The sequence below is a fragment of the Acipenser ruthenus genome, chromosome 5, assembly GCF_902713425.1.
Source record: "Acipenser ruthenus chromosome 5, fAciRut3.2 maternal haplotype, whole genome shotgun sequence".
In the NCBI taxonomy this organism is placed as follows: domain Eukaryota; kingdom Metazoa; phylum Chordata; class Actinopteri; order Acipenseriformes; family Acipenseridae; genus Acipenser; species Acipenser ruthenus.
This window is the reverse complement of record NC_081193.1, coordinates 22,438,037-22,463,875: the sequence shown is the minus strand read 5'-3', so window position 1 is coordinate 22,463,875 and position 25,839 is coordinate 22,438,037. Positions and strand designations below refer to the sequence as shown.

General features: G+C 38.2%; 1 protein-coding gene across 1 annotated transcript; it reads left to right on the top strand.

The window, feature by feature from the left end:
• The first annotated feature begins 896 nt into the window (after window positions 1-896).
• LOC117403403 (exonuclease 1-like) lies at window positions 897-13,037 on the top strand. The gene is made up of 15 exons (XM_034005523.3): window positions 897-1,026; window positions 1,217-1,348; window positions 2,397-2,561; window positions 3,030-3,149; window positions 4,018-4,141; window positions 4,854-4,991; window positions 5,233-5,445; window positions 5,761-5,948; window positions 6,178-6,274; window positions 6,938-7,166; window positions 7,746-8,016; window positions 8,381-8,939; window positions 9,927-10,019; window positions 10,365-10,555; window positions 12,828-13,037. Exons 3-15 carry the CDS (start codon window positions 2,401-2,403, stop codon window positions 12,970-12,972), a joined length of 2,529 nt encoding a protein of 842 aa, XP_033861414.2. The 5' UTR covers window positions 897-1,026; window positions 1,217-1,348; window positions 2,397-2,400; the 3' UTR covers window positions 12,973-13,037.
• Window positions 13,038-25,839: the final 12,802 nt, after the last annotated feature.

The window sequence follows — 25,839 nt, the reverse complement described above, 5'->3', positions numbered from 1 at the left end:
CATCAAGTGGAAGTATGCAATTTATTCGTAGTTCTAGCATACTGAAACAGTGGTATCTAGCAACATGAGAAAGATGTGTTTACTGTGAGAAGGCAGGTCATGTGATTCATTACTAGCACCCCATTATTCACACCTGTGGTGATTTTGCTTCTTTGCCAAAGGTGGTGCACATTAAATTCCACTGTCCTTTTCCTTGACAATACCACTGCTTGTTTAATTGACGTGCAATACAAGTGAGAACATTGAATAGTACACTATTATTGAATTGAATTAATTCACCATTTATGTTGTGCTTGTTAAATATGAATTACACAGACCCAATTTTGACTGTGTTATGAACCTTTATTCCATGTGTTTACATGGTATTTAAAATTGAATAATCACACTATAATTTCAGAAATTCATACTGTGTGAAATTCAGACTTTGGTCTCAATTACTGATTATTATTCGGTATTTATTTGGCAAATGCCTTTATCCAAGGCGACTTACAGGTGCTACAAGGCAGTACAGAGTTACAATGTAGGACTCATATTTAAATACAGTATGGTTTATAATGAGTGCAGTAATACTACTAGAATACTATATGAACTAGGATGGAACAAGTTAGGTTTACAACAACTATATCTACAAAGACATTGTAGTGCAATAGTGCATTAGCTGAATATCCAGCAACGTGATGCTTAGGTCAGGCAAGTCCAGTGCATAGGAGGGGTGGATCAAGAGCAAGTTGAGTCTAAACACCTGGGTCTTGAGGAGTCGGCGGTGTCATGCCACATTTTGTAATTTTGATAATTTTCTTGCTTTTTGTTATTTATCATATCTGGAAGCTTTACACTGATCTGTGTGCGATTAAATACATAACCTTTACAGTAAAAAAAATCCTAGTACAGTGTCAGACGGAGGAGTCCTGAAGCTCTCCGGTAGGTGGTTCCACCGCAGAGGTGGGCTAGGGAAGAGAAGGCGCGGGCACGGGAGAAAGGAGAATGAATGGAGAATGGAAGATGGAGGGAAGGCACCAACAGTCGGTCAGTACGGAGGAGCGTAAAATTTGTCCGTCACAGTTCAAGGAAATAAATAACAAGCAGTAAACAAGTGTTTATTTTGTTTGGCATTTACAGAAAAAGAAAAAATAATTAAAACGGCTGTTTGTTGCAAATACAGAATTAATGAAACGGAAGCACATGTAACCAATTCTTCCTTTTGTTCCCTCTCCAGGACTGTGGTTGGCTGTGATGAGAAAAACCGACCTAGCCAATCAAAAGTTCTTTACAGTCGCTGGAAATTTGCGCGAAGGCCAAATTGAATGCACAGCAAGAAAAGGCTGCAGTAAGGATAGGAGAAGTAGAGGTAAGATACTCAAAAACACAATATTTAATGTAGACCCTGCCATTTACACTATTCAGAATTTAAACACAATGTAGTATACAATTTGGCTATTTAAATATATGCCTCATAGCATACCTTTTAATTTAATACAAACTGTAGATCGAATGTGCTGAGAATATAAACCGCTTTAAAAACACAGCCGGGAAACGCTTCCTCACTTCAGTAATATTCTTTATTTTATAACAGTGGCAACGTCCTGTAATAATGCTAATTAACAGTTTAATAATATTACATAAAATGAAATATACACATTTTGGAACTGACTAACAATTTAAACTAACAGAGTGGCCTTGCAATCCACATCGGCGCTTTTTATGGTCAAGGGGTCAATGTAGACATTACTCCGCTCCATTATGTATCCCGTTAATCTAGCGAAACATTAATTGATTGGGTGCATCTGCAGATAAACAGCTAACCACCAGTTAGTTAGTTAGTGGGGGTGTCACACCAGTCAATCTCTCTCTCTCTCTCTCTCTCTCTCTCTCTCTCTCTCTCCTTGATTCTCAAACTTGTAGCCTCTTGAAGAAATGGGACTAGGGCCTATAACACTGCAAAGATTGTTGCCATGGGGTTCACAGCTTTTGTCACCTTTCTCTGGCCAGCAGTACTGTTGTGATTTCCCACCAGGATGCATGAATTGGATATAAAAGTCCCCAAATTTGTTAGACATTTTCAATCATACCCATCCAATACATATTTGCATAGATGACAGAAACACAACATCCTCTGTGATAAAAAAAAGGAGATAGTTACAGTTTCTGGTTCACTTATGGAGAGTGTTAAATATGTACAATTATATAAAAATGGACTCTATAATGTTGAAAAGTATTTTTTTAAATTTTCAAAAACATTTGTATTAAGGGGGTGCAAAGCAAATGAATATACTGCATACAGGAACAAACCCATGATGGGTTTACTGATCCGCAGTGTTGAAAAAATGTACATTATCTTCACATCAATTATTTTACCTCTCATTGGATCAATTTAATCCCTCGTTGATTATTTACAGGAACATGGGAATTCCAGGTCTGCTGCAGTTTATCAGTGAAGCCTCAGAGTCGGTCAATGTGAAGAAGTATAAAGGCCAGACTGTCGCTGTGGATACTTACTGCTGGCTGCACAAGGGAGCCTTTTCTTGTGCAGAGAAGTTAGCCAAAGGAGAACCCACAGATCAGTAAGTGTGGGGGTCTGCTGGTACTTCAGAAATAGTCAATCAATTAGGCCTCTGATATTTTTCCGTAATAAGCCTTTTTGCAACCTATCTAAGTCTATCAAACTTTTTATCAAGTTTTCAAATTGTTAAAACCAAAAAACCCTAGGTCTTAAAAATGACAAGAAAATGAATAGGTTGCCTTGTCTGTACATGCGAGAATATTTTATATGTGTAGGTGTTGGTCAAAAACTGGGTTATCATAGTTGATTTTACTGAAGGCTAAATTTTGGATGAATATAGTACACCCATAAATTATATTTTTACTGTTAAATTTAATATTACAGTGGGACTACAACTTTAAAAAGTACCTGTAGTACATTTATCAAGCTTGTATTTGCTTTATATTGTAACGGTTGTCTTAGAAAAACAACAGTTCCTTTGTCTTGAAAGATTTTTAAAAAAAGGTAATGTAATCTTCTCTTGTTTCAGATATGTAACTTATTGCATGAAATTTGTGGATATGCTCCTCACTTCTGGTGTGAAACCCATCTTGGTTTTCGATGGATGCAATTTACCTTCGAAACAAGAAGTGGAGAAGTCACGCAGAGAGTACGTGCTGAAACCGAGTTGTTTTGTCAAAATAGCTTTTTATCATTTGAGAAATGTTGCCAAATTAAAATCCGTATTGGATGTGAGGGATTCAGATTTGTTGATACATGATATATAACTTCTCGTCTTGATTATTGCAATTCTTTTTTTGTTGGTAGACCTGCCACTAAACTCAGCTGGTTCAGAACGCAGCTGTCGTTCTCAACACATTACTCCAGTGCTTACATTGGTTACCAGTGATCTGTCGAATTGATTTTGAAGTTGGTGTAATAACTTGTAAGGCCCTTTGTGGATTAGGGCCATCCTATCTCCAAGAACTACTAACTCAATATGTTCCTAGTCGTTCATTGAGATCAGAAAATGCAGAACTTTTATAATTGTTCCAAAAAGTATAGAAATAGAGATGGAGTTTAATAATACACACTTGAGCTTGATATCAATACACTGTGGCACATAGCTTGTGTTAAAACCCATTCCTGTAAAACAAACATCCATCTATACAAGTATAAAAACAGTATCCGTGCTGCAAAAGTGACAATTTAAATGTATATACACCCAAACATCATGGTATGGTTAGAGATCAATAAAACAGACCCGATCTGTCCTTCGAATGAGTCTTATTGTAAGTGACTCTGCTACAGAAGTTGTTGGTGCATAATTCACCCCCCAATCTCTGTAAGTCGCTTTGGGTAAAAGCGTCTGCTAAATGATTAATTTATAATATAAATAAATAACTAGTGAAGGGCTGTGTCCTGTTTGTTTAACATTGAGTATGCAAAGCAGTGAAAGGGTTTGCAGACTTGCACCTGCTTTCTGTTCACTGCTCTGTGAAATGCCAGACGTGTGATTGGTACCGCCCTTGTTGTAGGCGTCGGCAGATGAACCTGCAGAAGGGGAAGCAGCTGCTTCGAGAGGGAAAGCTGTCTGAGGCCCGCGAGTGCTTCACACGCTGCATCAACGTCACGCCAACCATGGCCCATGATGTTATCAAAGCAAGTACCTTTTTATTCATGTAATTCAGTGGTTAAAGTCCAGGGCTTGTAACCAGAAGGTAACTGGTTCAAATCCCACCTCTGCCACTGACTGAGTCACTGTGTGACCCTGAGCAAGTCACTTAACCTCCTTGTGCTCCATCCTTCGGATGAGATGTTAAATCAATGTCCTATTGTAAGTGACTCTGCATATAATGCACAGTTCAAAGCCTACCTCTGTAAAGGGCTTTGTGATGGAGATCCACTATGAAAGATCCGCTATATAAAAATAAAGATATTATTATTATTATTATTATTATTATTATTATTATTATTATTATTATTACCAACCTGTTGAATGTTAATCATTAAACATGTTGTTCTGATGCTATTTTGTAATTGATGTACAAGCAAAAAAAAAAAAGGCTATTCTGTTGAACATTCATGTGGACCTTTGCTTTTGATAATACTGACCTTAAGGCTTGACCACTGTCTTGCAGGTGCAATTTTTCAGGACTTCCTAATATTGTTCCTTTGTGGACCAGCCTCTCCCTCACTTTCAGACATTGTCCGCAGCGATTGCATTCAACTCTTAGGTTCTGTAAAACACGAAGACAAAAAAGTCATCCTAGGATGACACTAGATGTATATTTGCAGCAAAAAATTATTTCCCACAAACGTTGTTGGCTTTTACAATGTAGTAGACTATAGGGATTTGTGTTTTCTCTCACAGGTTGCCAGGGCTCGTGGTGTGGACTGCGTTGTTGCTCCTTATGAGGCAGACTCTCAGCTGGCCTTCCTAAACAAGAGCGGGATCGCACAGGTAGTGATTACTGAAGACTCTGACCTACTGGCTTTCGGCTGCAAGAAGGTACTGAAACTGTACTTGTTTTTTAAAGGTCTTGGAAGAGACACGGTTTTCTTCTTTGAATCTTGCAAATATATGTTTGTTTTAATTTTCTATCATAGAACTATGATGGGCTTGAGAAACAAGTATATTAGCTGCTGTCTAGATCACTGAACAGATGAATAATTCAGGACATAATCAATATCTTTCTGACTAACTGTAATTTAACAGGACCTGTTCCTTTTTTTTTTTTTTTTTTTTTTAGGTGCTCTTGAAAATGGACAAATTTGGAAACGGACTGGAGATTGACCAGGCCTGTCTTGGGAAATGCAAACAGCTGGGAGACATGTTTACTGAGGAAAAGTTCAGATACATGTGCATCCTCTCAGGCTGTGACTACCTGGCATCTATCTCTGGTATCGGTTTGGCCAAAGCCTGCAAGCTACTGAAGATGGCCAACAACCCTGACATAATAAAGGTAACTATGGTCAGCCTGATTAATTTAGTCAATCTTACCTTAAAAAGTCAGTGCGATATTCTATTTAATGTTTGTCTCATTCTTGCTTTCTTAAAATCATTGAAGTCATGTAATCGTGTAACTTGTATTATAAGATATACTGCCTCCTTAATCTGATAATACCTTACCACATGGTAGTTATCTTTCTGGCATGTGTTCCTACCTCATATTAAGATAGGAATTAAGAACAATGATTTCCAAGTTGCATTTGTTATGCAGGCATTTTTTTGCATTTATGTTGAAGTAGTAAAATTGTTGCTGTTTTTCTTTGCTTAGGTGATTAAGAAAACTGGTCAGTACCTAAAGATGAATGTAACTGTGCCAGATGAGTACATTGAAGGCTTCACCAGGGCAAATAACACTTTCCTTTACCAGCTGGTCTTTGACCCAATCAGCAGACGACTTGTTCCTTTGAACCCATACCCAGATGATATGGACCCTAAAACACTAAGCTATGCAGGGCAGTATCCTTTGAAATGCAATTTATGTGGCTGTTTTTCTATTAATATATTGTATAATTTTAGCTCCAAAAATCTGTGCTTTGCTAGTATTGCATGTGGTGTACTGTTCAATTTGGCAGCTATGTGCTTTTTAAAAAATAAACCATGCTAAATTATATTGCTGCAGTACCTGTTTGAATACTATTGTATGCACGTTTTGGTTTGTACGTTTTCCTTAATTCACTATTCTTAGCCATATTGGGGATAAGGATGCTTTTCAAATTGCTCTTGGGAATGTGGATATCAACAACATGGAAATGATTGATGATTATAACCCAGATACTGCGAAGGTAGGGTGGCTGTCTGTCTGTTTGTATCTTAAGTTATATGAAACTTGTTAAGAATGTTTTTTGGTTAGTGTCAGGATTGGAGAGTATATGGAGGTGTCCTGTTTGTCTGTCCATCCATCTCTGTCACTCTTAAGTGTATATTCAATTGTTATGGTTAGGACATTCTTTAGCAATTTAGGAGGCTGTGTGGTCCAGTGGTTAAAGAAACGGGCTTATAACCAGGAGGTCAAATCCCAGCTCAGCCACTGACTCATTGTGTGACCCTGAGCAAGTCCCTTAACCTCCTTGTGCTCTGTCTTTCGGGTGAGACGTTGTTGTAAGTGACTCTGCAGCTGATGCATAGTTCACACACCCTAGTCTTGTATCTTGTAAAGCGCTTTGTGATGGTGGTCCACTATGAAAGGAACTATAAAAAAAATAAAATGGATTTTGATATCGGAATCAAGGGTGCTATTAATGCATCTATCGTCCTGTCTGCATGTCAAACTTACCTTTTACACGTGCATTCGGTAGATGCAAGTCGTGGTGATATATTGACACCGATGGCTCAAATTTTGTATTTGTGGAGATGTATGTAAATTACATTTTTCTACAGGTAAATAAATCAAAATGCTCTCCTGTTGCTTGTGTTTTTTTTAAGTGCGATTAAATATTTATTTGCAGCCTGTGAAACCAAAGAGCCGTGGTTGGAATGACTGGAGTGCTCCTTGTGAGCTCAGTATATGGAGTCGGGGTTATTTACCTACTGGCAGCCTCCTAAAGAGCTTCCAATCTCAGTCAAAAATGGAGGCATCTCCAGAGAAACCCTCTACCAAAGGACTAGCGAAGGTGATCAGCACCAAGGGATTAAAGCTTCCAAGCAGGGAGAATCTGGCCAAGAGGACAAGGGAGGGTAAGTTTTAGACTTTGTATCTATACGCTTCTGCACACCAACCTGTCTGCATTTATAACTGCAGATTTTTCTTTTTTTTTTTATAATAAATGTAGTCGTTGCCAATGATTTTCACCCCATTTTTCTCCCCAATTTGGAATCGGCAATTGTGTTATTATTAATCCCAGTTCACCGCTGCAACCCCCTAGCGACTTGGGAAATGGCGGCTGACACACACGTCCTCTGAAACGTGTCCCTGCCAAGCCGTCTTCTTTTGCACTGCGGATCCACAGCGAAGCCATCAGACTTATAGTGCCGGAGGACAACACAGATCTGAATGGCTGGTCGCTGGTGTGCGGTGAACCGTGGATTGCCCTGCTGACCGAAGCCGTTCCTACCTGGGTGGCGCTCGGCTAATTGTCGGCAGTGACATAGCCTGGATTTGAACCTGCGATCTCCAGGCTATAGGGCGGATCCTGCACTCCACGCGGACCGCCTTCACTGGATGCGCCACTCGGGAGCCCCTAACTGCTGATTACTAGTATAGCATTGAGAACGAGTAGAACACTGTGTTTTATGTTTTCTTTATTATTTCTACAGAAAATGGTATTTCTGAGACAGACCTGCTTAGTCAGTATTCATTCTCGTGCATGAAAAGGTTTAAGAAAGAAGAGGCTGAAGTTCCATTAAGTACTAAGTCCCCTGGACAAGGCACAGGCTCTATGACTGGAACGAGCTCTCCAGTCGAGAGCGTCTCTCCTTCAGCTGGGAAGCCTGGCTCACAGCCCATGGTGCGAAACAGGTTTGCCACGCTGCTGCAAAGGAGGAACCAGGAAGAAGGGGCCACTGGAGTGCCAGGGACACAGAGCAGGTACAGTACAGGCTTTCTATATAACAAACTGCTATATGTTAGTAACCCAAGTTCTCTTATCCATGGCATTGTGACGTCACTGCTGATTAAATTCCACAGGGATTTGAATTACAGTAATTCCAATTCCACAGGGATTTGAATTACAGTAATTCAGTAGTACTTCCTACAGCAAAGACAACAGTGAAAAACAAAGCTACATGCAAGCAGGTCATGCAGATATACATTTAGAAATGGGAAGTTTAAGCACAGCATGGAACAAATCCCTAGGCTGAAATGGTCCATATTTGCCAAATTTTGTGCCATTTTAAACTCCTGTTGGTAACGCATTTTTATTAATCCTTTTCCTGTCCTCTGTTGTTATCAGGTTCTTCAGTAACTCAAGTTCTAGTGGAGGTTCTGCAGTCAAACAGGAAAGTGCAGTAAAATCTGAGGAGCTGCTAGTTCCAGAGAAGGGGAATTCCAGTCAGTCTAATGAGACACCTGACTTACTGACATTGATAGACACTGACAATAAAGAGGAGGAATCCAGGACACCTGCTGTCACTAGCCTCATTCCCCAAAGCTCTCCGTCTCCTCCCTCAGGGAGAGGTACAGGTGTCTTTGGCTGGTCAGGAAGTCTAGCTGTGAAAGCAGAGGCTCGCTCTTCTTCTGGTATCTTTTCACTGCAGCAGTTCCATAGGATGAAGGACAGCAGCCCCTACTGGGGCAAACCACATACAGAACCCTCTGCATTATTAAATAAACTGAGTGAAGAGGATTGCCCATGCCAGGAAGCAGAAGAATCGGACAATGATGACCATCCCAGGAGCGAACGGGGAAGCTTCCCTCAATCTCAGGGTACAGGCTACCCATCTCGGGACAGCCTGAGCTCCAGTGGGGTACCTCTGTTTTCCCAGACATCCCAAAGGAAGATGGATTTTATTGTAAGCAAATTTGTTTATTTAACCTACATGGAGTGTGTAAAAAGAATGTGCCTGACAATGTGGCTACATGCTCACTGCATGAAAAACCCACCCTGTGTATCCGCCCATCACATATCCGCCCTAACCGTTTGTCTGTCATGAGCAACCTCTTCAGCAACGTTAGTTTATTATTGAACAGAGAACATTAGTTCAGGTATTGTAGATCCTACCAAAGTTTTCGTACACTGTTTTTGTATGTGCTCCGTGCGCTGCCATTGCTGGTAGTGTCATGTGAGCTGTTCAGCGTGTTGATTTGTAAATAAATCCTGTTTGCCTGCGGGGCGTATCAACTTTAACCTCCGTCTCAAACTCCTGCCTGTCACTGATAGCAAATGCACGCACCCACATTGTCGACGGCAACTCAGTCACAAATCAAACCAATTGTATTTGCGGATTATTGATCAACGTTTTAACAATGATTAACAATCTACTGAATAATACTGCTGATTTGATGCTCCATGTTAATGCTGAATATTTATTTCTTTGTTTGTTTTTATTTTTTTTATTTTGTCCAGATATGTTTTTTAGAATGTGTTTTCATACTTTTTAAAGTGAAACCCGACTAAGAGGTATGCAAAACCTGTTACACAAGACAACATTATTTTGCTTGGCATTTACTAGCTTGCCTCATTCCGGCTTCAGGTAGCGTAGACAGAATCTTCTATGTCACTTGAAACATATCTGTAATCTTTTTACACAGTGCAGAGATCTTTTTCTGTGTACCTGGCAACCGAGCATCAACTACAGAGCTTTTATTATTCCCAGAAAACATAACAGGGAAGGCTTTTGCATAACAAATAAACATAGAGACAGACCATTCGTGCAAAAGTGTTTTCTGCAGTATTCTAATTAATGTCCAACCTATTTAAAAGAAAGTGAATAACAGTATGTAGTATATCGCTTTTTCTGATGCAATAGGATGTAAATGTAATTTCACATGCTTTTCAGGAAATCAGGAGTTGTCAAGAATCAAATGCTAGTGAACATGCCAGTTGCTCCCCTGAACTGAATGAAAAAAGGCATAGCGGTACCAGAACTAAGGTATGTACCTCTGGATTTTTCAGGGCTACAGCTGACATTATGTGGAGAGAATTCATTCTTGCACTTGACCGGAAATAAAATGTTTATGAAAGAAAGTAACTTTTTAAAAGATAGCAGTAAATGTACAATACTGTATGTTGTAGTACATGGCTGTCTAGCTGAGTTGAGTGCTGAGTTCTGGTACTAACTTGGAACAAGCCAAAGCCCAAAATTAGTGTTGTTGATGTAGATTATTGGAAATGCATCTTTCTTTTTTTCTATTGGATTAAATGATTGTATGAATAACGACAGACAAAGGAAGTTCAATTGGAGGTAGCGCTGATGTATCTGCTTGCACTGTTTCAGGTCTCGGGGTTGCTCAGAGTAAGTCCTGCAGGTTCAGGAAAGACCAGTAAAATCAAGCTCTCCGGACCAGCCAAAGCAAGCGGGCTCAGTAAGAGGTCCTCTCAGAAGAAGAAAGTCGGGGTCAGTGACGAGAACCAACCGGCCTTGCAGGTCACAATCCGTGATTTGTGGAAGAATTTTGGATTTAAAAAGTGAGTATTGTATTGCTGTACTGGAGTACAGCAGGGCCTCACTGCACTAGCAATAAGGGTTTATTGTCTCAAAATCTAGACAAGTACAGTATTGTATTACTGATATTTATGATGTATCCTGTTTTAAAAAATAAAATCAAGTCCCATAAAAGAGGTTTGTGCTTGGCTCCTGGGCTTACATTTAATAGAGCTTTATGAACAATGAAGAAACTTCTCTGTGCACTTCCCACATTACCCAGTAGGTGGGGCTATGTAATAAATCGCTCAAGATTGTACTTTCATGGAAAATCTGGTTATTTAAATAAATACCAACAATAATCTGACATTTAAAGAGCAGCTATTCTGCATTCTTTTTAAACAAGAGTAAAAACAGCATTTATGGTTTATTTGAAATGTTACTTACTGTATTGTGAGTATTGCTCAAATGCAGTTTGGCATAACTTACAAATTCCACCATCAAAACATTATCTTTTATTGTGCTTCGTTGTGTTATGTCATCATGTCATTGACAGAAACGCAATATGTAGGACTGACTGACTGTAGCAATGGTTGTATAGGGAACCAAGACCCTGCAAATAATATGTATGGAATGTGTTTCACTGCATTCCCCAGCTTATCTAAAGCTTATCTACAAATAAATAGTGTTACTGTGTTGAAAAAGATTGCAGGAACACATAACAAGGGGTTAATTTGTACCGGATTGCACTACATCCCAGATCCAGTACCTTTTGTTTGACAGGCGAGAATTCTGCAGTTTGCAAATGGTGAACCGTATGAAAAGAAAAAAACAAAAAATGTATTTATTTTGCGAAAAACAAACTATATGTAACTTGTACAATTTTTAAAAATGCTTTCCGGTCCTATGAATTGAACGAAAAAAGTGTACTGCAATGAATTGTTTTATGATGCAAGTTAGAAAATGTACTATTTTATTACAACTGCAAAAAACAATCATTCTTAACAACAATGGTGTCGTTGCTCCTACTCGTGAGATTAGTCGACCTGCCACTGGTATTGTTCAAAACTGAAGATGATGTTAAAACTTAACTAGGCTAAGGTCAGCGTACAGCTACCAGCACCAACAAGAAGGCACAAAATCCACAAGCAGATGAGAATTTCATGCATATATGGAAGCTACTGTAAATCAAGGTCAATACATTAGGCCTAGAAACAAAAATGCTATCCCTCTTCATTGTAAGATCTGGTACGTTGTTGTTTACAAATTAACCCCTGCACGTAACCTTTTTAAAAATTATACTCCAGTGTTTATGGAGCAAATTGTATTTTGGAGACAGTAATTTAGAGCTTTATGAACAATGAAGAAACTTCTCTGTGCACTTCCCACATTACCCAGTAGGTGGGGCTATGTAATAAATCAATCAAGCTTGTACTTTCATAGAAAATCTTGTTAGTTAAATAAATACCAACAATAATCTGACATTTTAAAGAGCAGCTATTCTGCATTCTTTTTAAACAAGAGTAAAAATGGTTTATTTGAAATGTTACTTACTGTATTGTCTCTTGCTAGATATGCACCTCCAGATTCTGACAAATACTTTTAGTATTGTGAGTATTGCTTAAATGCAGTTTGGCATAACTTACAAATCCCACCGTCAAAACAGTATCTTTTATTGTGCTTCGTTGTGTTACGTTATCATGAAGGTATGTCCTTGACAGAAATTTGAATGTAGTAAAATGAAAATTCTGGATAGGCAGTACTGTGTCTGCAAAAAACTGCCATATTAGTACTAGTATTTTTTTGTAAAGTGCAGTGGAGGAAATGTATAAGGCTGGCTTCACAGACCTGGATTTGTACTAATCTTGGGCTACCTGATCCTAAAAACATTAGGTAGTCCAAGACTTGTGCTAACCAGAGTCTGTAAAACCAAACAGCAATGAGTTGATTCTCTACGGTAGTTTTGATAAGATACCCAAGGCCCTTTACTTAGCTTTTATTTTATATAACATTTCCCAGGAAAAAAAAAAAAATGTAAATTGGGAACTCGGCTCAACAGTTTTTGCTGTGGAAAACACAAACTGCCTGAGTGACAATGTAAAGCTGTTTACGTTAACCTGCATCAGTACTACGACACATTAATCAGACAGACTTAGTGCACCGAAAACAATCATTTATATGCATTTTTGTAAAACTAGGAAATTATAAGGGCCTGGATTGTACCTTTTTGACAAACAATTTCAAAGAAATGATCAGATACAACTGAACATATTTTACAACTGTGTATTTTTTTTTTTCTTTAATGCATTTTTGCAGAGGAAAAGAAAAGATTAGTCCTTTGAAGAAAGCAGAGCCCATGTCCCCAGTTAAGAACAATTGTCAAGCACTCAGTCCAAACACTGACGAGGACATCTTCAACAACCCAGAGTGTTTGAATGTTCAGAGAGCCATTTTATGCTGACAGTCATCCTTGATACAGCATTCCTTGTTAAATGCAATGTTTTGTATTAAACATGTTTTCGTATATATTTGCTACTGTATTTACTGATGAAAATAGTAAATGTACGTTCTTTATTCCTTCTGGTTATTTTACTGAATGGGTATTCTGTTCTTCTATTTCTGCAGACTGGGTCAGTATTTCCCCATGGGAAGCTTGTAGAATTGTTATACTATACCATGATACTAAGCTTGCTGCAGGTTCCTCCTCATTCTGTCTGCTGTATCTAATGGTATCCAAAACAACGCCTGCCTGTCCTCTCCAAGACTACACCTCATCACAATCAGTAACAGGCGGGGAATTGAATGTAGTTGGTTGAAACCTACAGCAGTAAAGAGAACAATAGATTCCAGCAAGTGAAATGCAGAAGGAATTCTCTCCTAGCGTCTACAAGTATAAAAATTAGAGCTGATTTGATCTTTTACTGAACACATATCTCCCGAAACCTAGTTTAAGATAACTGGTTGTAATTAAAACCTGATTCTGGGGGATCCTAAGAGCACAGGAGTAGTGTATTGGCATTGGAGTCTGTCGTACAGTGTTGCTCGTGTTTAAGTAAGGTTTCTTCTAGTTTGTCTTTCATATTCTTGCATAATTGTAGTTTCAGTTATCTGTATCAGAGTTTTAAATTAAATAACTGAAACTGGTTTAATAACTGTAAACAAGTATGTCATACATACATCCCTGCCATAACTTATAATAAAGATAATAATGTTACTACCAAGTTTTCTGGCAAATGTATAAGTGGTTTTCCAGATTTATGAAAAAATGTATGCGACGCACACAGTTGGATAGCTGTATGGACAGACTAAGACCCTCATATATATCCAGAATCGGATATTTTCAATAATGCTAAATAATGTTAATATTAAGTTTCATGACGGTTGGCTTACTGGCTCTCCAGATACATGCAAAAATATGTGAAGAGTGACTTGTGCTTGCCTCCACGATATCCCCTCTGCAGCGGATTTCATCAAACATAGATATACCCTGCTGAGTCAGGGTCTGGCTGTCAGAATGGATGTGGGGAGCCCACAGCTATAGGCTGCCAGAATAGTGAGGGTGATGATGATGGTACTTGGAAACATATATCACCAGACTAGTTCACGTTCCATTGATTTAAAGACAAAAACAACACTGAACAAGGACTTGGAATGGCCTGGGTGTTTCTGTGGTAGACATTGTACACTTATCACAGAACTTGCTTTTTCTGCCTCAAATAGTCTACATATTGCTGCAATTACAGTGCTTTTGAAACATACTGTTTAAACAAATGGGTTCTCAAATGACCAAATTTCTGTATTATTACAGTCTAAATACTGTTACCGTACTACTATTATGGCTTCTGGTAGACTTTTGTGGTATCATTTTGTAGTTTCTTTTATGATGTGATGTCAAATAAAATATCTTAATTATGTTCATATATATATATATATATATATATATATATATATATATATAGATATCTTTTTTTTCATTTTTTTTATTACGTCTCAATTATAAAATTCTAGGTGATGCAAAACGTTTTGGCCACGACTGTATATTCAGATATCCTTACAGGAAACCATTTTTGATGGATAAATGAGAGTGACTAATTTGAATGATTGTGTGTACTGTGGTAAACTTATATAAAGGTACACTCATATCTGATATATGCCGTAAGGGCAAGAAACAGATATCAGTGGAGTCTTTTCATATTTGTCACTTCATTTGAGTGAGTGACAGATTTCTGAATATATAGACTGTATAAAGTACATGGGTGCACTTAATGTAATGCATTAATGGTCTCAGCATTCATGTTTTAACACTGGATAGTCTACTCTTTGTGGCTGTAATCATTTGTATGTGTTCTCATGAACTGATCTAGTTTGTGTAAATCCTGCCCTGGGATATTATAGTCTGCCAATGTATAACATTCCAACAGGAATCCAGTACATGTGTATTCTAGTTTTTACAGCACTCACTTTTTCTGATGTATTAAAAATGCAGAAGAGGCCATGGTTTTGTAAATGTCATAAACCAATGCACATTGACAATTAATTGTAGTACCATGGTAGTGTGTCAATACCAGCGTGCTACAGTATGACCACTACAAAATGTAATTTCAAATCCACTTTGCTGCTTTTCTTGGTATAGTAATGTTGATTATTCTGCTAATTATTTTCCAGGGTTGTAATGGTATCTATTTTTTAATGTTCCAAACTAGCTAATAGATGTTATTTTCCAATTTAAGAAAAAACTTTCAAAGTGTTATAAAATATAAATTTGAGAAATTGAAAAAAAAAAAAATTAAATAGACAAACATCTTGACTAGAAGTCTCAATGTCTGTAAATGTTGGAATTGTTGGAGATTCACTGTGTGTATTATTTTGGAGTGTGGACCCCACCCCTGAGTGATAGTGGTGTGAATGGTCTCTTCATGGTCACATTAAGATAGGTGGGTGTGTGCTAATTAGTTCAGAATGGGACATTAAGCTTGCAGAGATCTGAGGGGCTGGTTAATCACGTTGGCAAGAGTGACAGAAGGTAAAAGCAGATATAAATAACAAAGACATGAGAAATAAAATGTTTGGTAGAAGAGGGGAATAAAATAAAAGTTGAGAGAATGGGGGAGGAGGGGATTGTTGATTCTGTGAGGTCTTAAGTGGGAAATATTTTCTGGTGTTATTTTGTTCGAATGAGCTATCAGTTACGAGTTGTGCTAATGCCTCTTATCCTTTCGTTCATCGAGCCTTTTGTTTGCATATAAAACTGATGTGCATGCGAGCAGTTGGAAAGACTCCTGATTCTCCCTAGCGCTGTCTCATAGTAGCTTTCACCTGCATTAAGTGCTGCTGTAGAATCCTCATCACACCATTCATGTGAGGTTGCAACCTTTCAGTTCTGTTGACATCACCTACACTCTAGTAACTCAACAGCACAATACTTACATGTATACACTATATATGTCACATTCAAACTTCAATAATACTAAAAGACACATAAGATGAAGTAGGCATAAACACTGTGGAGAAGTTTCAGTTGGTTAATTCCTCATGTCACAATTAATTGCCTCCCTGTACATTGAGTATCAACAGAATGCAAATCCTACCCACCCACACTGCAGGCAAGAATATGAGAGCAGAGTAAGTACTTGTTATTTTATAACTTACTTTGTTTCCTCATCAGCACTTGTACATACCGGTATACAGCCCAGCCAACACCTGGTTAAGTGTTAATCTGCCATTTATAGTACAATGCTTTAATAATTGTATACTGATTTCACTTAGCTAATACAAGGTGACTGTCACCATACCTGAAACACCCTTGAAAGGCATGAAGAAAAAAGTATTGACACAACATGGCAATGCAATGGCTCTGTACTAAGGGCCAATGGTAGCACTGGCTCTGAAGGGAAGCTTAGAAACACCAAGCCTGTGCGTTCAGTATTCCTACCAGGCTAACACCAAGGAGGTGGCCAACGATCAGTTGGCTGATACAATCCCATATTCTCACAAATGCATTTACTGGCACTAATGCTACATAGAATCTTATTTTTTTACTGGGAAGGAGTGAAAGAGTATACTTGATATAGTATATCCTTTGTGTAGAGAAACAACAATGGCTGCTTTGCAGACATGGAGAATCAATCCCTATTATTAGGCGTGGTGAGTTTCACATGGTACCACCTTTTTAATAGACTGCAGCTTTGGTGAGAAGACTGATTTTAGATCTGGGGAAACTGTTTTACAATAAAGAAAATGAAGTGATTGCTGTTTGAGCTGAATTCAGAGAATGAATGTTTATGTTTAACTGTGCTGTAACATTCATTTGAACCCCATATTCTCATTTTACTTTCTCTCTGTGCCAATTTAAATAAATACAGTACATTGTTATAGGCTGTAACAGTGTACAACCAAAAAAACATTAATGGTCATTGTTTAGATCTTATTGAGAGGTAGTCTTATTGTAGAAAATTAAGTTAAATTAAGGCAGTATTAAATTACAATATAACTCTGGTTGCATTTGTAGTGTATAGTAAGGTTGGAAGAAGGCTTGCATGTAAAAATTGTATTTATTAAGTGTTGGGATTGGACAGTGCACTTTCTAAAACAGTAAACTGCACAGCAGATAAAGCTATTAAGCTATTTTTCTGATATCCTGTCCAACATCTTGAACTTGCAGCACATGGTTTCATAACCGAGACAGAAACTCCTGGATATGGCAGATATCCAGACTGATTTCTAAGGCAACCAGCTGCATGGTTAAACACAAACACATTTCCTGTTCTTTCCTTAATCATCTCCTGTCTTTTGACGACAAACAATGGAGGTTGTCTGTCACCCACTGGCTGAGGCACCTGTTTATTAGGAACCTGTTTAATAAGAATCAAGTTAGGCATATTCTAAAACAATGTTAATTTGGCAACATTATGGATGTATGATTCATTGAGAACATTCTTGGATTTACACTATACAAAGAAGATATATATATATATATATATATATATATATATATATATATATATATATATATATATGAATAAAACAGGCATAATGAATCTTTATAAAATCACCTATGGGGTTTTACTATATTTTAGTCATTAAAAGTAAAATTTTAACTTTATAATTTTGGGGTTATTATGCCTGAAAGCTCAAATGGTCCAGATTTGGAATACTAACTATTCCAGGAACAAATGCTTTTGAAAAGACACCGCAAGGCTTATTTTCTGAAGGCAGATAGTGTTGCGCGGTATCAGTGAAACCCATGCATTAGGTAAAGCATTGTGTACTGAAGCAAAAACATTCTACTGTATGTAGTACAGAGGGCACTTAACTACTGTATATGCAACAGTATATCCCTCACAAACATACCCCATAGTATGCAGAATACTGTAACCACCTTAAACTATGTATACTTCAATACAGTATTCAGCAGTATACCTATGACATACTTCAATGTGGTGGTTTCAGTCTTCTGAAGTATTTAAAATGGCCACTGTATTTTAATGTAAAGTATTTACCAAACAATACTGCAGTAAATATAGTGACCATAACAAATGCTGTTGAATACCACAACCATCTTGTAGTACAGCAAAGGGCTTCACTATATTACAACAATTAAACACCTTTTCTGATAAATTACTACAGTGAATCAGGGGCATCGTTTATAACACATATAATAGAATACAGCATTAAAAAGATACGTGACATTTTAGAAAAATGTAAAAGAAGTAACTGTTAACCTGGTTATACACCATTCCATATTGCATTAATATTAATCTTATTAACACAATTATGCACATAGCTGGTTGTTGAAACATTTATTTACCATTTTATAGTCTTTCAATGAACATTAGGTAGGTATATTTCATTATTGTGTATAGTAGCATTTTTCAATCCACATACTTCCAAGCTTTTCGCAAAATGGCCCAAGACTTTCAACATAAAGATCATAATGCCCTTTATTGTCACTGGGTTGGGCGCTCTGTCATTATTAATGTCATGGATACAATAGTAACTTGACAATTGTTATGAAAACATTCTCTTTTGTCTTTGAAAAACGAGTTGCTCTATAATACTGGACAGGCTTTCCTGCAGTCTTTTAAACTGGTTCTGTCTTTAAAATGCTACCTGAGACTGCTCTGAATTGGCTTTTGAGGGCCTGTACCTTATCACGTTGCAATTTTCTTTGAAATGTGAAGGTTCTGCCCCTGTCATTTCAAAGTCCTATTCATATACTCATTTTCAGACACTTTTTGACTCTGGAGTTAAGTTGTTTTGAATGATCTGAATGAGTTTGCAGCTTGCTATAACATACTATAGAATTACAAACAGTAAACGATATTCCAGATCTATGGGCCGAGGTGGCTGCTTTGATTTATCACTGCTACTGTACATTGACATTCTGCCTGGTATGTTTTTTTTTTTCAAATCAGATTAGTTCCATTTTATATACACCTGAAAAAATCTAATCCACTGGAACACAGAGCCCTGACTGGTGTATATACAGGAGTTGCAGCCTGTAATGAGTTTTCGACAACTCATGAGAATTGACCTCTCAATGCAGCTCGTCACAGAACACAAGATTCTAGACAGTTACCTTAATTTATACATCAAGATTATTCCAACAAATTAGAGCGCTATGTTCTAGTGGCTTAGGCCATGATACACTACTGCTTTTGATTTCAGCAGTGTATGAAATGGCTTAAAAACAATAACATTCCATCACTATGGCAATCATGGAGAATACAGCAGAATAGATCAACATAAAAATTTGTTCAAGCATCCAGGAAAGAAAAAACAACAGTATACATGTATATTCTTTTAGATTCCCATGGCCTGAGTTCTTCTGTTTTATAAGCTTTGTATCTTGATGTAAGACAGATAGCATTGGTGGGTGTATGTGATGGATGCTGCCTGAAGTACAGTGGAGTTTTTTTCATAAAGTGTGAGGCCCATGCCTACCCAACAAGCCATGCATGACAGAGCTGTCCTGTAACGCGCACAGGTTAATAACAGCCTCTCTTGTGCTGGAGGTGTAGGTTCAGGTTGGGCCTGTTCCCACTCCTTCCAGCAAACACACCAGGGTGTGTCTATTGTTTGAATGCTATAGAAAACTTATGGGGAGCTTAGCCTGTAATCAGGACCAGAGTGGAAAGGACTGGTAACAATGAACCTGGCAGAAATACATCTAAGAAATACCATGTAGAACAAATGGGAGGCAGAGTATTGCAGATAGGTAGGTTAGCTGCACTTACATGTAAACTATGTTTGACACCTTGAGAGAGGCCACAGTAGAACTTTTAACTGAGTTTTAACATATCACCAGGATGTAATGACTTAAACAGAAAATTATTTAAAATGATTTGCAGAGATGTTAATGTTACTTTGAAAAAGTAATATACACAATATTACTGATTACTTATTCATTTTCTATTACTTCTGTCAAACATAACACTACTACTACTACTACTACTACTACTACTACTAATAATAATAATAATAATAATAATAATAATAATAATAATAATAAAACATGCATAATAAATAATATTAATATCAAAACAATTTACACTTGAGTTTTACTATCCAATATACCATACCAGTATCATACTGTAATAAGTTACAGAAAAAAAGTGATCTTATTACAAGTAACTTGTTACAGTGACTACATTAGTCAAGCTAGCTGTGGTATTTCAGACCTGTAAGTTTCTCTTTAAGTCATTTCTGTGGATCCCTGGACCTTTTGGAAGTCACAACTAATATGGAGTTGAATATGGAGTACAGTTTTTCAGAACCCCACTGCCAGACACTCCATAGCTTTATGAGTAAAAGTACTTCATTAAAAAATGACCTCAGTAAAACCCAAATAACAGAACACAATGTTCACTTTCCTGGTTTATACAGATCTACCTGCATGCAGTGTTTGGGTTATTTTCAGTATGGATTGAGGCCAAGATCTTGCTTTATCAGTCACAAGTCACTTCCAATAACACCTACACTGATTAGTATTCTGGAACAGTTGCCATTCATTAATAACATAGTGGTCATAAGATACAGAGACTCTGACTAGTTGGGCACCCACTAACACGCTGCTTTAAACTCTGATCAATTACTGCTAATTTGCAATTTAATTAAAAAGCAGCTCTTGTCCTTATCAACTGTACTGTTAATTAAATGACACACGGTTCAGCTCCTTTCCATGACATTGTCTCATTGTGTGCTCTTTAGTTCCAAATAAATTTGTCCCAAAATAAATAACAGATTTGAGGACTTCTCACCACCTACAGATAAAATATGAAATCCTTTACCAATATCCATTTGTTCACACTCTACTTGTTCCACATCTTATTGGAATTCCATGACAGGAGACGCAAAATCTATAACTACATAAAAACATAAGAAAGTTTACAAACGAGAGGAGGCCATTCAGCCCATCTTGCTCGTTTGGTTGTTAGTAGCTTATTGATCCCAGAATCTCATCAAGCAGCTTCTTGAAGGATCCCAGGGTGTCAGCTTCAACAACATTACTAGGGAGTTGGTTCCAGACCCTCACACTTCTCTGTGTAAAAAAGTGCCTCCTATTTTCTGTTCTGAATGCCCCTTTATCTAATCTCCATTTGTGACCCCTGGTCCTTGTTTCTTTTTTCAGGTCAAAGAAGTCCCCTGGCTCGACACTGTCTATACCTTTTAGGATTTTGAATGTTTGAATCAGATCGGCGCGTAGTCTTCTTTGTTCAAGACTGAATAGAATCAATACTTTTAGCCTGTCTGCATACGACATACCTTTTCAATCTGGGATAATTCTGGTTGCTCTTCTTTGCACTCTTTCTAGAGCAGCAATATCCTTTTTGTAACGAGGTGACCAGAACTGAACACAATATTCTAGGTGAGGTCTTACTAATGCATTGTAAAGTTTTAACATTACTTCCCTTGATTTAAATTCAATACTCCTCACAATATATCCGAGCATCTTGTTGGCCTTTTTTATAGCTTCCCCACATTGTCTAGAGGAAGACATTTCTGAGTCAACATAAACTCCTAGGTCTTTTTCATAGTTCCCTTCTTCAATTTCAGTATCTCCCATATGATATTTATAATGTACATTTTTATTGCCTGCATGCAATACTTTACACTTTTCTCTATTAAATTTCATTTGCCATGTGTCTGCCCAGTTCTGAATGCTGTCTAGATCATTTTGAATGACCTTTGCTGCTGCAACAGTGTTTGCCACTCCTCCTATTTTTGTGTCGTCTGCAAATTTAACGAGTTTTCTTACTATACCAGAATCTAAATCATTAATGTAGATTAGGAATAGCAAAGGACCTAATACTGATCCCTGTGGTACACCACTGGTTACTTCGCTCCATTTTGAGGTTTCTCCTCTAATCAGAACTTTCTGTTTTCTACATGTTAACCACTCCCTAATCCATGTGCGTGCATTTCCTTGAATCCCTACTGCGTTTAATTTGAGAATTAATCTTTTATGCAGGACTGTCAAAAGCTTTCTGGAAATCTAAATAAACCATGCCATATGCTTTGCAATTATCCATTTTCAATGTTGCATCCTCAAAAAAGTCAAGTAGTTTAGTTAGACACAATCTACTTTTGCTAAAACCATGCTGACTGTCTCCCAGGATATTGTTACCATATAGGTAATTTTCCATTTTGGATCTTATTATAGTTTCCATAAGTTTACATATAATAGAAGTCAGGCTTATTGGTCTGTAGTTACCTGGTTTGGTTTTGTCTCCCTTTTTGTGGATCGGTATTACGTTTGCTATTTTCCAGTCTGTCGGTACAACCCCTGTGTCAAGAGATTGTTGCATGATTTTGGTTAGCGGTTTGTAAATAACTTCTTTCATTTCTTTGAGTACTATTGGGAGGAACTCATCCGGCCTGGGGGATTTGTTTATTTTAAGAGCTCCTAGTTCCTTTAACACTTCTGCCTATGTTATGCTAAAGTTATTTAAAATTGGAGGAACAGGTCGACATGTGGGGCATGTTGTTCGTGTCCTCCTTTGTAAAACCTGTGAAAAGTAATCATTTAATATATTTGCTATTTTTTTTCTTCATCTATGATTTTGCCATTTGTGTCTCTTAGTCTTTTAACCTCCTCTTTGAATGTTCTCTTGCTGTTATAATATTGGAAAAACATTTTGGAATTGGTTTTAGCCCCCTTAGCAATATTGATTTCTATCCCTCTCTTGGCCTTTCTAACTTCCTTTTTGACTTGTGTTTGCAGTTCCAAGTACTCTTTCTGTGTACTTTGTTTTTGGTCCCTTTTAAACGCTATGTAAAGTGCCTTTTTTCACTGAATTTTTTTTTTAATTGATGTATTAAACCATTTTGGCCATTTTGTTTTAGATTTTGATTTGTCTACTTTTGGGATGTAATTGTTTTGCGCCTCTAGTACTACATTTTTAAAAAACAGCCATCCTTTTTCTATGGATGTTTTCTCTATTTTACTCCAATCTACTTCTGTTAGTCTCTGTTTCATACCTTCATAGTTTGCTTTTCTAAAATTGTAAACCTTAGCTTTAGTCATTACTTTTGGGGTTTTAAAAAATATTTCAAATGAGACCATGTTGTGGTCTGAGTTTGCCAATGGCTCTCTGACCTCTGTTTTAGTTATTATGTCTTCATTATTTGAAAAGACTAAATCAAGGCATGCCTCCCCTCTAGTCGGTGCCTTGACAAATTGCGTTAGGAAGCAGTCATTTGTCATTTCCACCATTTCAATTTCATCCGTCGTGCCCCCATCGGGTTTTCCCATTTTATATGGGGGAAGTTGAAATCCCCCATTAGTATGGCTTCTCCTTTTCTACACGCATTTCAAATGTCATTGTATAACAGATTATTTTGCTCAGCGTTTGAATTTGGCGGTCTATAGCATGCTCCTATTATTATGCCCTTTGAATTTGTGTCCATTATTCTGACCCATATTGATTCTGCATTGTTTTCTTTGTCCTTTACAGTATCTGTGCTAAAATCACCAGTGCACTGAATTGTGGCTCCAGTACACACCTTTTGTTCACTACATGGCGACAGCACTGTGGGGCTGATATCAGTGCATCTGTTTGCATTCCAGTCATTTTCCGTGACGAGTTTCAAATAAGCTGAATACTTGCGGTATCTTCTGTACAACTGGAGGAATGTTTGTCTTTGGTATCTTTGTGAACAATAAGGGTACGGTACAGAAACTTTTTGGATTCCAAAGTACCTACCTCATTGTGACTAGCTACAGTATTTACTTGTTTTTCTTTCTCTTTCTGGATGTCTTCCGTTATTTCATTTACTTGTATGCCTGCCACGATTCCTAAAGCCTCCAAGGCAATCTGACCCCCTTCCTCTCCTCCGCTGCATGCTGCCATTGTTTTCATGCACACTTCTATCTGCCCACCACTTCTGTACTGTGTTGCACTGTCCATCCACAACCTGAAGACTGCTTTACTTCAGACACAGCCACACATATTTACTCCACTGCACTGCCTTCTCTAAGAGGATATCATCATCTCTCCAACCCCAGCCACTACTTATTTCCAATCTGTAATCCAAGCCTCCACTAACAACCCACGTAAACTATTCTCTACCTTCTCCTCCCTCCTAAACCCTCTCCCCCTTCTCCCTCCTCTATCTCCTCTGATGACTTTGCCTCCTTCATCTCTTCTAAAAGAAGTCTGTCACCAACTCACTAAACTCTGCCCGAGCTGCCTCTCTCTCCTCTGTCCTAATTCTCTTCGACCTCTCTGCTGCCTTTGACACTGTTGATCACTCTATTCTACTATCCCCTCTCGCTGACCTGGGAATCTCTGGCACTGCTCTGGCCTGGTTCTCCTCCTACCTCTCCAACCGCACTTACCAGGTAACCTGGCATGGAGCAACCTCCACACCTCGCAGTCTCTCTACAGGAGTCCCCCAAGGGTCTGTCTTGGGTACTCTCCTGTTCTCTCTCTACACCCGCACCCTGGGCCCCCTCATCGCATCCTATGGTTTCTCATACCATTTCTATGCTGATGATGCTCAGATTTTCCTCTCCTTCCCCACCTCTGACTCCACCATCCCCTCCCGTATCTCTACCTGTCTGTCTGCTATCTCCTCGTGGATGCACTCGCATCACCTCAAACTCAACCTCTCTAAATCTGACCTCCTTTTCTTTCCCTCCTCCTCCTCCCCCTCCTCTGATCTTTCTATCTCTGTTCCTCTGGAATCTACCACCCTCTCTCCCTCTTCCTCCACTAAGAACCTCGGAGTCACCCTGGACCCCTCTCTTATTCCCAGCACATCTCCACTCTGGCACGCACTTGCCGAATCTTCCTGAGCAACATCGGAAGAATCTGAACCTTCCTCACCAACTATGCAACCCAGCTCCTGGTCCAGGCCTTTGTACTCTCCTGTAGAACTCCTCTGTTTTTCCCCTGGGACACTTATCACCCTTCCTTAAATGCGCTTTACTTGCTCTTATCTGCCCCCTATTTTACTGCATTTAATCCTGTACTTCAGAGTACTGTAATCTGCCAAGTGTTTAATCTGTAGTATTTTGTATTTAATTATATCCTGATGTAACTATCAGACACTGTTTTGTGCTGTATTATTGAATCGTATTTTGTCACACTTGTACGTGCTTGAACCAAAGTCATTGTATTTATCTTGCTCTTAATTGTATTATTACTTGTACTGTGATTCTTGAAATGAATTTGTTTACGACTGTAAGTCGCCCTGGATAAGGGCGACTGCTAAGAAATAAATAATAATAATAATATCACTAATGAAATAATTGACCACACCAGATGTGCTCTGTAAGCATATTACACGTTCAATTTTGTTACAGACAATATTATAGCTTTCAGTTTGCATGCCTTCCTTCCAGGTATCTGTTACAGATCATTTCACCTGGAGAGTAACCCCCCAAAATGATTGCCTTATTTTGCAGTCAGTGACACCCTGATGGCATTGCACTGTTGCGGTCGTGCACTGTTGCAGTCCTGCACACTATGCGGTCGTGCCTTCCCCAAGTTGTAACACATTTAAGCAGAAAGTAAAAAGACTCGATACCACGAACTGACCAATGAATTCAGTGCCCTGGCATCCTATTCATTTTTTAAAATTTTACAATCAACTGATTAACTATTCCAAAAATGCAAGAACCATACTGGTCAGTCGACATACATTTCTGTTGAATCAGAGACTGCCATGAGGCTGTGAGAGGTATTATTTGAGAACTGGTTTGGTTGGCTCGGTCACTTGGGAGTATTCTTCACAATTCTTCAAGTTTTGGCTGAATACACTTGCCTGCCTCCCCCCTTGCAGACAAGTATCATGCATCACACCCATGTTCATGGTAGCAGAA